Raw genomic sequence first — 15,882 nt, forward strand, 5'->3', positions numbered from 1 at the left:
TTTATGATTTTAGAAGTGTAAAGTAAAAAGCTAAAGGAACTACAACACGGTCACATGACTTCACGTCTCCACCGCTAAGCTAAAGGAGGACTAGTGTTCTAGTGAGGACGTCTCATCATCTCATTTAGACACTTTTTAAAGACACGTAAAAGCTTCTAAAATCACCGGAGGGGTATTTACTAACATGATTTATATATCAGAGAACTAAACGTTAAAATGAAACTATTACTGAAAAAATGAATAAAATACATATTGAAACATCATAATTTCCTTCCACTAGGAGCCATCAAAGTACAAAGTCATCAACTGTCGCTTTAAGGTTTCAGCATCTGTTATGATGATGAACCTCTTTATTGTTGTTTTCTTAGTTGGATACTTTCATTGCTTCTATTTTCTACTAATATTTTGTATCGTATTCTATTAAATATTGTATATCTTTTTACACATTTGTACTATTTATTTTCTTACTTTATGTAGCCTTTCAGCAAAGACATTTTACACAACGGTACTTGTATAACCGGAGTAATAATACACATCCTGACTCTTGATAAACTTGTAATTGGTTACCATCTGTATGTGTTGCCGGTCACAAGCTTGAGTCCAGTGTTTCTTCTTTGGGGGTCGTAACAACACTAAATAAATTCATGTGGAGGCGCTAGATTGAGTCTGACAGTCAAGGTTGGTCGTCATCATTAACAAAATTGATTTCAGCGCGTTATCAGCCATCAGTCATCATTTGGATCCAGCGGCGGTGCAGATCTTTACTGGCCTGCATAACGTTGAGCCTTCACACCTCTCTGAAATGTTCTTTTGTTTATCCAGTCAAAGGTTTTACAGAAAGGGGAACAAACTACTTCCTCATAACATGGTCCCCGTGAACTTTGACCTTCTTGCTTATACAACTGCTGTGCAAAGGATTGTGGGTCTGAAAAGCATGCTGGCCTAACACTGCAAAATGCGACCGTATGCAGATAACATCCTGGTATTTTTGGCATTTGACATAATATGTTTTGGCATATTTAATAGTAGCTAATATAAGGGTTTCTCCACGGCCCCGCCCCTTTATGAAACAAACAGCAGGTCCAGAGTCCATTAACTTTAATGGAAAAAGTGAACATGAACACAGAATCTTTCACTCCATAGTCACCAAAGTAAATATCGGTACCACATATCTTTGGAACATTCTGAAACTAATACAATATTTTTCAGACGAACGTGTCAGGAGAGAATTAATTCTATCTAAGCAACTCACTCTTGCAAGATCTTGGCGAACAAGCACATTGATAAGTTTAATTTGTGTGTGCACCACGAAAAAAAGGCTCCTAGTTGACTTTCTGTTGACATTTTCGTCCTAAGTGACACAAAAAACCCCAAAATATTCTTGTCCCTGTACGCAAAACCAATAGATTCCATTTTGTGACTAAATTGGGCCACTTGGATCTGGAAAGTCAACTTTTTCAGGATGCATTCTCCATCTTTGGTGGCTTAACAAGCTATTACACTCCACCTTAATTCTGTTGCCAAACTGTGTGTTTAGTTGCTTGAACTTAACCGAACCTGAACTACAGAGGTGGTAGATCAGAAAATACGATTTCAGAGAAAATGTAGAGACTTGTCTTTGTTTTCTTGTGATAACCAACCTTCATATTCCCCGATTCCCCTTTGGTAACCAACAGGACGTAAGCTGACTGAAGTTTGAGGATGAGAGAACATGAGTGTGTGTGTGTGTGTGTGTGTGTGTGTGTGTGTGTGTGTGTGTGTGTGTGTGTGTGTGTGTGTGTGTGTGTGTGTGTGTGTGTGTGTGTGTGTGTGTGTGCAGACGCTGGTCTGATTCGCTCTTGTTTGGATCCGACACATGAAAAAACCCAGCGGAGGAAAATGAGGCCTCCCGTTTCTTAATTATTTAAATCAAACAATTAACCAGGGCCGTCCTGGGAGAAGCTCTTTCCTCCGCTCATCCACAACAAACAACAACAGCCACTGTGCTGGGTGGAGGCAGGAGGAGGACGGATCACATGGAGAACACCAACCAATGGAGGGAGAAACACTGGCTTTTATTTGGTAGTTTTTAATTATTAAAACCAACTATTTTTGAGTGTGCAGGTGCTGTGCAGCATGCACCTAAAACAGAGACGTATGTTTATTCTAAATTGCTGCAATCTTTTGTTTTAATGCATCTTCTGCTGAAAACCGACACAGAGGTTTGTCCAGTAAAACTCTCAGAAATATCTCAGATGGGTCGAATAAACCTGAATGCACTCGGTCAGTAATATTTAGAGGATTCTTTAACTTTCTGTCACAGGAAATAAAACATTTTCATCCACTTCGTCCTCTTGAAAATGAAACCACGAGACAATAAAGAGCTTCATCACTCAGAAGGCTGTTCTTTGTGTAACATGGACAAAAAAACAATATCTAACTCCTTATGGGTTTAATTAAAAAAGATAATAGAAATATTGTTCCTTATTTTTTTGGTTCAGTATAATTTGTATTTCATCACTTTGTCTGAAGAAAAGCTTGATACTCTGTTCACATTGATTACACTGTCGATTATGTATAATTCATAGGCTTCAACTGGAGAGCCGCTGCACAATTAAACTTTGATGAAGTCATGTACGACATTCTTTGTTATAGACCAACACGCAGCCGCCGTCTGCAGGGTGAAAAATATATATCTGTAAATATTGACAAATGCACAGTAAATACAATGTTTCCCTCTTCTGAACTTAAAATATCAGAATGTTATATTAATAAACACATCAGATGTTTGGCCAGATTAAATATATCATATTGTTTACATTTTAGTTGAATGTAAATTAGTCAAACATTCTGAATATACATATACAAATTCATATTTTTAAGAGAATGGTGCAAAGCACAGTTTACACATTTTTACTAGCAGGTTATTATTATTTTATTATTTTATCATTTTATCATTTGGGGAAATTTTTGCCTTTTGTTTGTTCATTTATCATTATTTTTTTCATTTATTTAATTCACTTATTTTCTTGCATGTAAGTTGTATAAACACATGATTATAAATATTCTATTTTATTAGTTTAATAATATACATATATATAAAAATAATTTACTGTTATCATATTGGTTATACCTTTTTTTAAATGGACATTTTATTGTTTCTTGTGCAATGGTGTCAAATTGTTAAACTGTTAAATTGCTTCTGTCTTTGAAGCGCTTTGATCTGCACTGACCTGTATTAAAGGTGCTTTATAAATAAAGTTTGATTGATTGATTTGTTTATTAGTTTACTGTATTCCCTATTTGCTGTTATATTAAGTTTAGTTTGATGGCCTGAGAAAGACTCAGAGTATTATTTTCTATCTGTTTTCTGTATAGAAAGGTTTAACATGTCACAATAAATACAAGGAGGAATATCTGTCTAATGCACGCGAAGATTTGTGTTTTCCTTATAAAGGCTTTTTTGAAGGTGCCTATATTCTGAATATCAAATATGAATATCCTCATGGACTCAGAAATATCATCCAAACCCCCGAAACTCTTCATTCCCCCTCTTATTGAAAAGTCACTCCTGATCCAGAAGAGGAGAATAAAACTTTTGCCAGCAGATGAAGTTCTGAACGGTGGTATGCTGTGTTCTTGGAAGGCCCTGGTGTCGGGTGGCTCCGGTGGGATCCTCTGTTGTACGACAGAGAAAAGCAGCTTCTTAACAAACACACGCAGAAATCAATAGTATCATAACAGCCGATATTTATTATTCATTAATAACGAGTTTATGGGCCGAAACCACCTGCTGAGCCGGGGAGAAGAATCATTCTGATACTAAATATATTTATGTATAAATACTTGATGCTCTCTGGTTTGACCTCAAGACCAGAACTTGTTGATGTTTAAACTAAAGTCAGATTTCATTTATTTACAGATGTGTAAGTGTTTTATAATAACAGTGTGTTTGTCAGCTTCTTCCTCTCTGACAGAACAGTGTAAGAAGAGAGGCAGTGCAGATCATTCACACTATATATGCTTTTATTTTGTAGGTTCCCACTACTTCTGCTCTTGTATGATGTTTTATTTATTCATTATTTTACTTAATATGTCATATAAAACACATAAATAACACTTATACAAATAAAATCACCCTTTAAGTAATAATAATTATGAAAAGATGTGTTTGAAAATATTTTGTGTCTTGTACTTTCAAAATAAAGCGTCGGAAGGAGAGGAATAAACATTTTGGGGTTTCATGAACACAAGTGGACTGCACGTATCCCCCACAATGCACTGCTTTGCAATGTCATATATAAATATAATTATTTATTTGCTGCTGTTCTCTTGGATTTGTGGGTGAATCACGTGACAGAAATGTAAATATTAGGGTTTAGAGAGTTAATGAATGAATGAAGGAATTACATTTACACTGATGGAGGGAAATATCTAAATGTCCCACATGTGTGTCAGGTAAAAACAAAAAAGGTTCCTGTCATGTAAAAGAAGTTCAGATGAGAAGAAAAAGAAAACCTGTGGCTCATAGACTAACATTATATTATTATTAACATAAAAGCATTGAGGATGATGCATTTAATGTATTTTTTTTATTATTTTTACATTTGTAAATGGACACATGTTGGTGTTTGACTCGCTGTTTTAAACTCAATATGTTTACGTTTATTTAAGGTTTCAGGCCAACACAAAAGAATAAAAAATATAAAGATGTTAATGTTTTACTCCTGGAGCTTCATGTTGAATCTAAAGAAGGTTTACAGCCGAACACTTAACTGAACCCATGAACACAATCTTTCTAGAATATGAGGATGGTTTTGTTCTTCTGGAGACAAAATAAAAATATATTTGGTGAAATTAGGACAATATCTATATTTTGAACACAATCTTTCTAGAATATGAGGATGGTTTTGTTCTTCTGGAGACAAAATAAAAATATATTTGGTGAAATTAGGACAATATCTATATTTTGAACACAATCTTTCTAGAATATGAGGATGGTTTTGTTCGAAAATAAAAATATATTTGGTGAAATTAGGACAATATCTATATTTTGAACACAATCTTTCTAGAATATGATGATGGTTTTGTTCTTCTGGAGACAAAATAAAAATATATTTGGTGAAATTAGGACAATATCTATATTTTGAACACAATCTTTCTAGAATATGAGGATGGTTTTGTTCTTCTGGAGACAAAATAAAAATATATTTGGTGAAATTAGGACAATATCTATATTTTGAACACAATCTTTCTAGAATATGAGGATGGTTTTGTTCTTCTGGAGACAAAATAAAAATATATTTGGTGAAATTAGGACGATATCTATATTTTGAACACAATCTTTTTAGAATATGAGGATGGTTTTGTTCTTCTGGAGACAAAATAAAAATATATTTGGTGAAATTAGGACAATATCTATATTTTGAACACAATCTTTCTAGAATATGAGGATGGTTTTGTTCTTCTGGAGACAAAATAAAAGTGAAATTAGGACAATATCTATATTTTGAACACAATCTTTCTAGAATATGAGGATGGTTTTGTTCTTCTGGAGACAAAATAAAAATATATTTGGTGAAATTAGGACAATATCTATATTTTGAACACAATCTTTCTAGAATATGAGGATGGTTTTGTTCTTCTGGAGACAAAATAAAAATATATTTGGTGAAATTAGGACAATATCTATATTTTGAACACAATCTTTCTAGAATATGAGGATGGTTTTGTTCTTCTGGAGACAAAATAAAAATATATTTGGTGAAATTAGGACAATATCTATATTTTGAACACAATCTTTCTAGAATATGAGGATGGTTTTGTTCTTCTGGAGACAAAATAAAAATATATTTGGTGAAATTAGGACAATATCTATATTTTGAACACAATCTTTCTAGAATATGAGGATGGTTTTGTTCTTCTGGAGACAAAATAAAAATATATTTGGTGAAATTAGGACAATATCTATATTTTGAACACAATCTTTCTAGAATATGAGGATGGTTTTGTTCTTCTGGAGACAAAATAAAAGTGAAATTAGGACAATATCTATATTTTGAACACAATCTTTCTAGAATATGAGGATGGTTTTGTTCTTCTGGAGACAAAATAAAAATATATTTGGTGAAATTAGGACAATATCTATATTTTGAACACAATCTTTCTAGAATATGAGGATGGTTTTGTTCTTCTGGAGACAAAATAAAAATATATTTGGTGAAATTAGGACAATATCTATATTTTGAACACAATCTTTCTAGAATATGAGGATGGTTTTGTTCTTCTGGAGACAAAATAAAAATATATTTGGTGAAATTAGGACAATATCTATATTTTGAACACAATCTTTCTAGAATATGAGGATGGTTTTGTTCTTCTGGAGACAAAATAAAAATATATTTGGTGAAATTAGGACAATATCTATATTTTGAACACAATCTTTCTAGAATATGAGGATGGTTTTGTTCTTCTGGAGACAAAATAAAAATATATTTGGTGAAATTAGGACAATATCTATATTTTGAACACAATCTTTCTAGAATATGAGGATGGTTTTGTTCTTCTGGAGACAAAATAAAAATATATTTGGTGAAATTAGGACAATATCTATATTTTGAACACAATCTTTCTAGAATATGAGGATGGTTTTGTTCTTCTGGAGACAAAATAAAAATATATTTGGTGAAATTAGGACAATATCTATATTTTGAACACAATCTTTCTAGAATATGAGGATGGTTTTGTTCTTCTGGAGACAAAATAAAAATATATTTGGTGAAATTAGGACAATATCTATATTTTGAACACAATCTTTCTAGAATATGAGGATGGTTTTGTTCTTCTGGAGACAAAATAAAAATATATTTGGTGAAATTAGGACAATATCTATATTTTGAACACAATCTTTCTAGAATATGAGGATGGTTTTGTTCTTCTGGAGACAAAATAAAAATATATTTGGTGAAATTAGGACAATATCTATATTTTGAACACAATCTTTCTAGAATATGAGGATGGTTTTGTTCTTCTGGAGACAAAATAAAAATATATTTGGTGAAATTAGGACAATATCTATATTTTGAACACAATCTTTCTAGAATATGAGGATGGTTTTGTTCTTCTGGAGACAAAATAAAAATATATTTGGTGAAATTAGGACAATATCTATATTTTGAACACAATCTTTCTAGAATATGAGGATGGTTTTGTTCTTCTGGAGACAAAATAAAAATATATTTGGTGAAATTAGGACAATATCTATATTTTGAACACAATCTTTCTAGAATATGAGGATGGTTTTGTTCTTCTGGAGACAAAATAAAAATATATTTGGTGAAATTAGGACAATATCTATATTTTGAACACAATCTTTCTAGAATATGAGGATGGTTTTGTTCTTCTGGAGACAAAATAAAAATATATTTGGTGAAATTAGGACAATATCTATATTTTGAACACAATCTTTCTAGAATATGAGGATGGTTTTGTTCTTCTGGAGACAAAATAAAAATATATTTGGTGAAATTAGGACAATATCTATATTTTGAACACAATCTTTCTAGAATATGAGGATGGTTTTGTTCTTCTGGAGACAAAATAAAAATATATTTGGTGAAATTAGGACAATATCTATATTTTGAACACAATCTTTCTAGAATATGAGGATGGTTTTGTTCTTCTGGAGACAAAATAAAAGTGAAATTAGGACAATATCTATATTTTGAACACAATCTTTCTAGAATATGAGGATGGTTTTGTTCTTCTGGAGACAAAAAAATAAAAATATATTTGCTGAAATTAGGACAATATCTATATTTTGAACACAATCTTTCTAGAATATGAGGATGGTTTTGTTCTTCTGGAGACAAAATAAAAATATATTTGGTGAAATTAGGACAATATCTATATTTTGAACACAATCTTTCTAGAATATGAGGATGGTTTTGTTCTTCTGGAGACAAAATAAAAATATATTTGCTGAAATTAGGACAATATCTATATTTTGAACACAATCTTTCTAGAATATGAGGATGGTTTTGTTCTTCTGGAGACAAAATAAAAGTGAAATTAGGACAATATCTATATTTTGAACACAATCTTTCTAGAATATGATGATGGTTTTGTTCTTCTGGAGACAAAATAAAAGTGAAATTAGGACAATATCTATATTTTGAACACAATCTTTCTAGAATATGAGGATGGTTTTGTTCTTCTGGAGACAAAATAAAAATATATTTGCTGAAATTAGGACAATATCTATATTTTGAACACAATCTTTCTAGAATATGATGATGGTTTTGTTCTTCTGGAGACAAAATAAAAATACATTTGCTGAAATTAGGACAATATCTATATTTTGAACACAATCTTTCTAGAATATGATGATGGTTTTGTTCTTCAAATATATTTTTATTTTGTCTCCAGAAGAACAAAACCATCCTCATATTCTAGAAAGATTGTGTTCAAAATATAGATATTGTCCTAATTTCACCAAATATATTTTTGAACACAATTGATATTTTGAACACAATCTTTCTAGAATATGATGATGATGGTTTTGTTCTTCTGGAGACAAAATAAAAATATATTTGCTGAAATTAGGACAATATCTATATTTTGTTTCTTTAGTTTTAACTGCCTGCACTCAAACATAAGAGCTGTGTTTTATTGAGCACATGGTAGAGAACCTTCTTTTTATTCTTCATTTCGTTTACTGTCTCTCTGGTGAGGGTCTCTGCCAGTCTTCATGAGGTTGATCAATATTAGAGTCACTCAAGTATCAGATCCTATTCATCAGCTTCCAGACGGCCGGACCTCCTTCACCTCCTCGGCTCCGGTTTCACGGCAGCAGCTGCTCAGTGACTGTTTCCACAGAGAGAAGAGCTCCTGTTGCAAAGCCCATTAAATGTATTTAATATAGTATATATATATTAATTTTATTATACTTTAAAAAGATATACAGACCAACACCTCGATCATCAGACACAGTGTGGTGGCGAGAAAAATATGATTAATATTCACATTATTAATATTTTTTAAAAAACATGTTTTATAGAAAATGTGATATTAATTTCGATTTCTTTTATTTGTCAAAGAAAGTCTGTCAGAGGATGAAGTCAAACGTGCACGGTTTATTTCAGCTGCTTACACAGACACATTTAAAGCACACCTTCACAAATGAAATGTGGTTGTTTTTTTTTTCTTATTTTCTTCTCCAAAAATAAATTAAGTTCAAATAAATATAAAGAAAATTAACCAAAAAAAAAAAAAAAAAGTATAAATAAGGCTTCATCGAAATATCTACAAAGTGCGCTCCACAAAGGTGTCAGAGATAATAACAATAATAACAATAATAATAAAAATAATATGCTAAATTATTCATTTTATGAGGACACAAAGAGGGGACATCAACAACCTATGAGCAATAATAATAATAACAATAATAACAACAATTATAAATACAAAACAATGATAATTAAATAATAAATAATAATAAATTGATTGTCAAAGCATCCTTGCAGTGAACTTGAACACACAACAGGTTTACACATCAGTGAGTTTTCTATTTCACCTTCAAACTGGTGGAAGAAAAAAATAAAACACATTAAAAATAAACAATGAATTAATCCTACTTTACTTTTATTTTTTTTTTAAACGTGTGTGTGTGTGTGTGTGTGTTTAAATCACCATGAATGTGCCAACACTTGCATAATGAGGTAGCCACACAGCTAAATACCGTGTGTGTGTGTGTGTTCGTGCTTGTGTGTGTGTGTGTGTGTGTGTGTGTCTTCTTATTGCAATGCATTCACTTGGGAGGGATGAGGGTTGTTTTCATATTTTTAGAGCCATAATGAAATAAAAAACCTTCTTCTCTTATGAGTAAACCATGCAGTGGATTACAGGAGTTATTGTCAGACTGGTTTTTATCATTTTCTCTAACCTCCCCCCAAAAATAAACAAACAAACAAATTCCAGAAACACATCTGGGAGAAAAAGAGCAAATACATGTCAATGAGCTTCCCCACACACGGAGGTGCAACCTATTCACAGATATGTACAATGATAAATATAAAAAAAGCTATTCCGACTCAGGATTCCTGTCATTATTATGCTTATTATTTTTTGTACAATAATTGTCACATGACTTGGATGTGAAGGGGAGTTGATGCTCCTCTTTTTTTCTGATCTGGAGGTGAGAGAGTCTCAGTCCTCCACTGTCAGGTTATTATAATAATCATGATAAAGGAAAGGTACACCGCTGGATCCAGCTGCTGGAAAACAACAAGCTCCTGGTTTCACTGGTTTCACTGGTCTGAGGTCAGTGGTCCGGTCCAATATACTGAATACTTTCTCCTGTGTGATGAACACTGTGCTGAACCTGGACCAGGACCAGGACCAGTAGACCTGAACCAGGACATCCAGACCTGGACCAGGACCAGTAGACCAGTAGACCTGAACCAGGACATCCAGTCCTGGACCAGGACCAGTAGACCAGTAGACCTGAACCAGGACATCCAGTCCTGATTCCTCATAAGAAGCTCTCGGCCTCTGACAGGTGAGGTGACTCGTTAAATGGTGTTTTCTGGGTGAGAGTCGGTCCGGTCCGGTCCGGTCCGGTTGGAGCAGCAGGCACCACGGTGTACCTTGTTCCTCTGACAGTGTGCAGAAGCAGCAGCGAGTCTCTTCATTAGTCTTTTCTGTAAATGAGTCTCTCAGGTGAGTCTCTCAGGTGAGTCTCTCAGGTGAGTCTCTCAGGTGTCTCTCTCTCTCTCTGATGGTCTCAGTGCGTCGCAGAAAACTTCATTCGTTTCTGCTTCTGCCTCTGGTTGCAGAACCAGACCCGGACCACGTTCTTCTTCAGGTCCAGCTTCTCTGCGATGGCTGCGATCTTCTCCGACGAGGGCCTCGGCTGCACTGCGAAGTAGGCCTCCAGGGATCGCTTCTCCGGGGCTGCGATGGAGGTCCGTTTCCTCTTCTTGTCTCCTCCGTTGAAGATCTCCGGTTTGGACATCTTCTCCCTCTGTGCCCGTTCTGCCTCCTCCAGCCAGGCCTCCAGGATGGGTTTGAGGGCCACCATGTTGTTGTGCGACAGGGTGAGGGACTCGAACCTGCAGATGGTGCTCTGGCTCAGGCAGCCCACCCCGGGGATCTTCAGGTTGGCCAGAGCAGAACCCACGTCCGCCTGGGTCACCCCGAGCTTGATCCTCCTCTGCTTGAACCTCTCTGCGAACGACTCCAGCTCCCGAGGATCTGGCTCCGAGTCCAGACCTCCACCCCCAAGGGAGGCGTGGGAGAGCGCATGTTGGTGCATGTTCATGGACTGCTGGTGGTGGTGGTGATGGTGCTGCATGTGGTTGATGGCGGACATGTGGGCTGCGTGGACGTTGTGGGAGGCCGAGGAGCAGACGTCCGAGCCGGCCATGCCTCCCAAGGAGATGCCTGGTGTGAGATGGTCCAGAAGGTCTCCATCCAGACCCTGGGCCGACTGGTGGTGCCCAGGGTGGTGGTGGGAGGTGAGCACGGATGGGTGGTGCAGGTGAGCAGAGGAGGAGGTGGGGGTGCAGGCCATGCTGGTCATGGTGGTCATGGTGTGGTAGGTGGCGTCGGGTTTGAAGGGTGGTTCTTCTGGGCCACGATGTCCACGGCGGCCAGAGCCTCGGCCCTCTGCAGAAGAGTCTCATCGAAGCCTGCAAAGATGTTCCCCTGGAGCTGAGGAGGAACCAGAAGATGCATTCTGTGTTTTTTATATGTTTAGAGCCATAATGAAATAAAAAACCTTCTTCTCTTATGAGTAAACCATGCAGTGGATTACAGGAGTTATTGTCAGACTGGTTTTATCATTTTCTCTGTGGAGGAGAGGAGCAACACACTGACTCCACAACCAGAAGATGCATTCGTTGTTTTCATATTTTTAGAAATAAAAAAAAAAACCTTCTTCTCTTATGAGTAAACCATGCAGTGGTTTTGTTTCTGCACTATACTTTGCTTTAAGATGCTTGTGTAAGAAAGGAGATGCACTGATGACTTCTGGTGACTAGTAGTTCTCTTGAATACCTGCTAAATGACTGTAATATAATATAATGTAATGTAATGTAATGTAATGTAATGTAATGTAGTGGATTACAGGAGTTATTGTCAGACTGGTTTTATCATTTTCTCTGTGGAGGAGAGGAGCAACACACTGACTCCACAACCAGAAGATTCATTCGTTGGTTTCATATTTTTTAGAGCCATAACGAAATAAAAAAAACCTTCTTCTCTTATGAGCTCATAAGAGAAGAAGGTTTTTTTTCGCTGTTTTTGTTACCAATATTTGTAGTTTTAACAAATAAATTTGATTATAATCACATATTGTTATTGTAAATATAACAAAAACATTTTGTTTAATAGTTTACAAAAGTTCACTGTGATTTAAACGAAAAATATATATTTTTGGGTTTACTATACTCTTCTGTAGGGATTTTACATAGTTTTTATGTAAATTTTACAACCATTTTTTACAGTGAGTAAACCAGGCAGTGGTTTTGCTTCTGCACTGTACTTTGCTTTAAGATGCTTGTTTAAGAAAGGAGATGCACTGATGACTTCTGGTGACTAGTAGTTCTCTTGAATACCTGCTAAATGACTGTAATGTAATATAATATAATATAATGTAATATAATGTAATATAATGTAATGTAATGTAATGTAATGGATTACAGGAGTTATTGTCAGACTGGTTTTATCATTTTCTCTGTGGAGGAGAGGAGCAACACACTGACTCCACAACCAGAAGACTCATTCGTTGTTTTCATATTTTTTAGAGCCATAACGAAATAAAAAAAAACTCTCAACAAAATCTGAATATTATGTTCTTAATGAGAGCAGAAGTTCAGCAGGAATGATGCTTTAGATTAAAGTTCTAAGGACAACATTTTCTCCTGTATTTGCTTTTGACATCACAAAATTAGACCAAAAGAAACAAACTTATTTTACACCAAAACAAGATCTCTTCAAAACCTAAGCAAGTTGTTTTTTGGCCTAAACCAAAACCTAATTCATATAAACGTACAGAAATGTTGATATGAAACGTGTTTGGTGCAGAAACAACTAAAACATTCTTATTAGTTGTAGCACTTATTATATTCGTATTAGTCTGTTGTAATTATTGTTCTCGTAGTAATCTGCCTCTGCACTATACTTTTGCTCTGGTTTATGCTTTAATGATTGTTTAAGAAAGGAGATGCACTTATGACTTCTGGTGACTAGTAGTTCTCTTGAATACCTATGTTGAATACACTTATTGGATAAAAGCGTCTGCTAAATGACTATAATGTAATATAATATAATATAATGTAATATAATGTAATGTAGTGGATTACAGGAGTTATTGTCAGACTGGTTTTATCATTTTCTACCAACAAACAAACAACAACTGGATTCCAGAAACAAACAGCTGGGAGAAAACGAGCCAATACATTTCATTACGTGCAACCTATTCACAGATATGTACAATGATAAATATAAAAAAAGCTATTCCGACTCAGGATTCCTGTCATTATTATGCTTATTATTTTTTGTACAATAATTGTCACATGACATGGATGTGAAGGAGAGTTGATCCTCTCAGATATGGATTATTATTATTATTATTATTATAATGTGTGTGTGGAAAACAATTTTAATTCAAAATGAATTTAAGCAACGAAAAAAAGAAAGAGAAATAATATTGTCTGTATTTATAATCATCAAAGAAGTTTATTCTTATTTGTTTTTTACTTTAAATATCACAAACAATATATTATTTTACATGTTTTCTCCCTGTTGTCTCATCTTTTGATAATATATAGTTTAGTGACTTTCTGACTTCGTTTCTTATTATTTCTCAGCACATAAACTGAACCCGTCACTGTGTCAGACAGACTGGATGGATATTCATTTAAAATTCATATTTTACGATCTCCTGAATAATTTCTACGGACAATGAAATGAGACCAGTTTGAATATGAATGTGGAAAACACGAGAGGATCCTCTTCATCTTCATCTTCATCTTCTTTTCTCACTCTTCTTCTTTGTATTTGTCTCTTTGCTATATCCATCTTATTTAATCCTACAAGTCATCTGTTCTTCTTTATTTCTTTTTGCACTTTCACTTCCAAACATGAAACCTCTCTTAATAATAATAATAATAATGAATTTTATTTGTAATGCACTTTATATTGAGCAAACAATCTCAAAGTGCTACATAAGAAAAAAAAAAAAGAAAAGTAAAAGTTAAAATTTAGAGATAGAACGTCTCTCCAAAGGAAACAACTAATGAAAGGCTTTTTTAAAAAGGTAGGTTGTTCTGTTTTCTAACAAAATATGATTTACTGATCCACAAAAAACAACAATTTGAATTAAAATTGTTTTCCACACACACATTATAATAATAATAATAATCCATATCTGAGAGGATCAACTCCCTTCACATCCATGTCATGTGACAATTATTGTACAAAAAATAATAAGCATAATAATGACAGGAATCCTGAGTCGGAATAGCTTTTTTTATATTTATCATTGTACATATCTGTGAATAGGTTGCACGTAATGAATGTATTTGCTCTTTTTCTCCCAGCTGTTTGTTTCTGGAGTCCAGTTGTTGTTTGTTTGTTGGTAGAAAATGATAAAACCAGTCTGACAATAACTCCTGTAATCCACTACATTATATTACATTATATTATATTACATTATAGTCATTTAGCAGACACAAAAACTAGCTATATTCTCTAACCTGCTTTGGTTTCCACATTTGAATTGAGAAACCTTAAAGCAGAATAACAATGTGTAAACTTCACAGCTAAGCAGGTCTGGGTCGCTGCTACCAGCCGTGTGGTTTCTCCGAGCACTCACCGATGGGGTGGGCAGGCAGGCCCTGCGGATCGCCTCCGAGCTGGAGTGCAGAGGAGTGTACTTGGGTTCATGCAGGATGGGGTGCATACTGAAAGGCTGCTTGCTGTTCATCGACATCATGGTGGTGGTGGTGGTGGTTTTCTGTCTTCTGTCCTTGGTTTAACTCCGTTTTTGGGAGATTTTCTCTCTAATAAAAAATGAGAAGAAAAGCAAAAAACCAGAAAAAAAAAGTGGTTGATTTTGGTTTGATTTAAAATAAAAAGGAGAAGTAACTCCTGCGGGTCTCCTCTCCGCCTGTCAGTGACTCCTATAATAAAGATGCTCCTCTCCTCCAGCTCCTATAACGGAGAGAGGCTCCTCCTCATTGGTTGAAGCTCCCTCACCTCCTCCCTGGTGACCTCCACCAATCACAGGAGGCTCCACCGGCTGAAGCCACGCCCACATCCACCCCCAAAAACATGCCTGTCTCGATGGAGAGGAGAACAGAGAAGGATGCTGGTTAAAAAATGTTTTATATTTATATTTATTCGTTGATATAATTGGAAATCAGCAGCTGGAGAAAAGAGGAAGCTGCACCGAGAATCCTGGAAGTTTATCTAGAAGTTACAAAAAAAAAATCTGCATCAATGAGAATTAAAACATGTATTAGATAAGATAAGATAAGATAAGATAAGATAAGATAAGATAAGATAATCCTTTATTAGTCCCTTACAGCAGCAGAGAGGATAATGCAAAACAAGAGACATAGTAGAAGAAAGACAAGATAAAAATTAAAAAATTAAAAATTAAAAAATTAAAATAAAACAGTATTATAAATAAGCAACAAAAACAATAGAAAAACACAACAACTGAAATAATATAATAATAATATTTACAGACAGAAAAAAAACTATTATGTGACTTTTAGGGTCACATAATGATCTAAATACCCCCAAAAAATCCCCCAAAATGTTTTAAAACAACAAAAAAAGTTTGATTTTGAAGTTTAAATGTCACAGAGATGAAAACTCTGAAAGAATTATTCG

At 34.5% G+C, this 15,882-nt stretch overlaps 1 protein-coding gene across 1 annotated transcript; it reads right to left on the bottom strand.

Annotated features, from left to right (window-relative positions):
• Positions 1-10,762: 10,762 nt before the first annotated feature.
• Positions 10,763-14,977, bottom strand: pou4f4 (POU class 4 homeobox 4). Its single transcript, XM_054625863.1, is given in 3 exon segments — positions 10,763-11,595; positions 11,598-11,691; positions 14,858-14,977. Coding segments are annotated over 3 exon segments (1,047 nt in total).
• Between the last annotated feature and the right edge of the window lie 905 nt (positions 14,978-15,882).

The sequence above is a fragment of the Anoplopoma fimbria genome, chromosome 24 (assembly GCF_027596085.1).
Source record: "Anoplopoma fimbria isolate UVic2021 breed Golden Eagle Sablefish chromosome 24, Afim_UVic_2022, whole genome shotgun sequence".
In the NCBI taxonomy this organism is placed as follows: Eukaryota; Metazoa; Chordata; class Actinopteri; order Perciformes; family Anoplopomatidae; genus Anoplopoma; species Anoplopoma fimbria.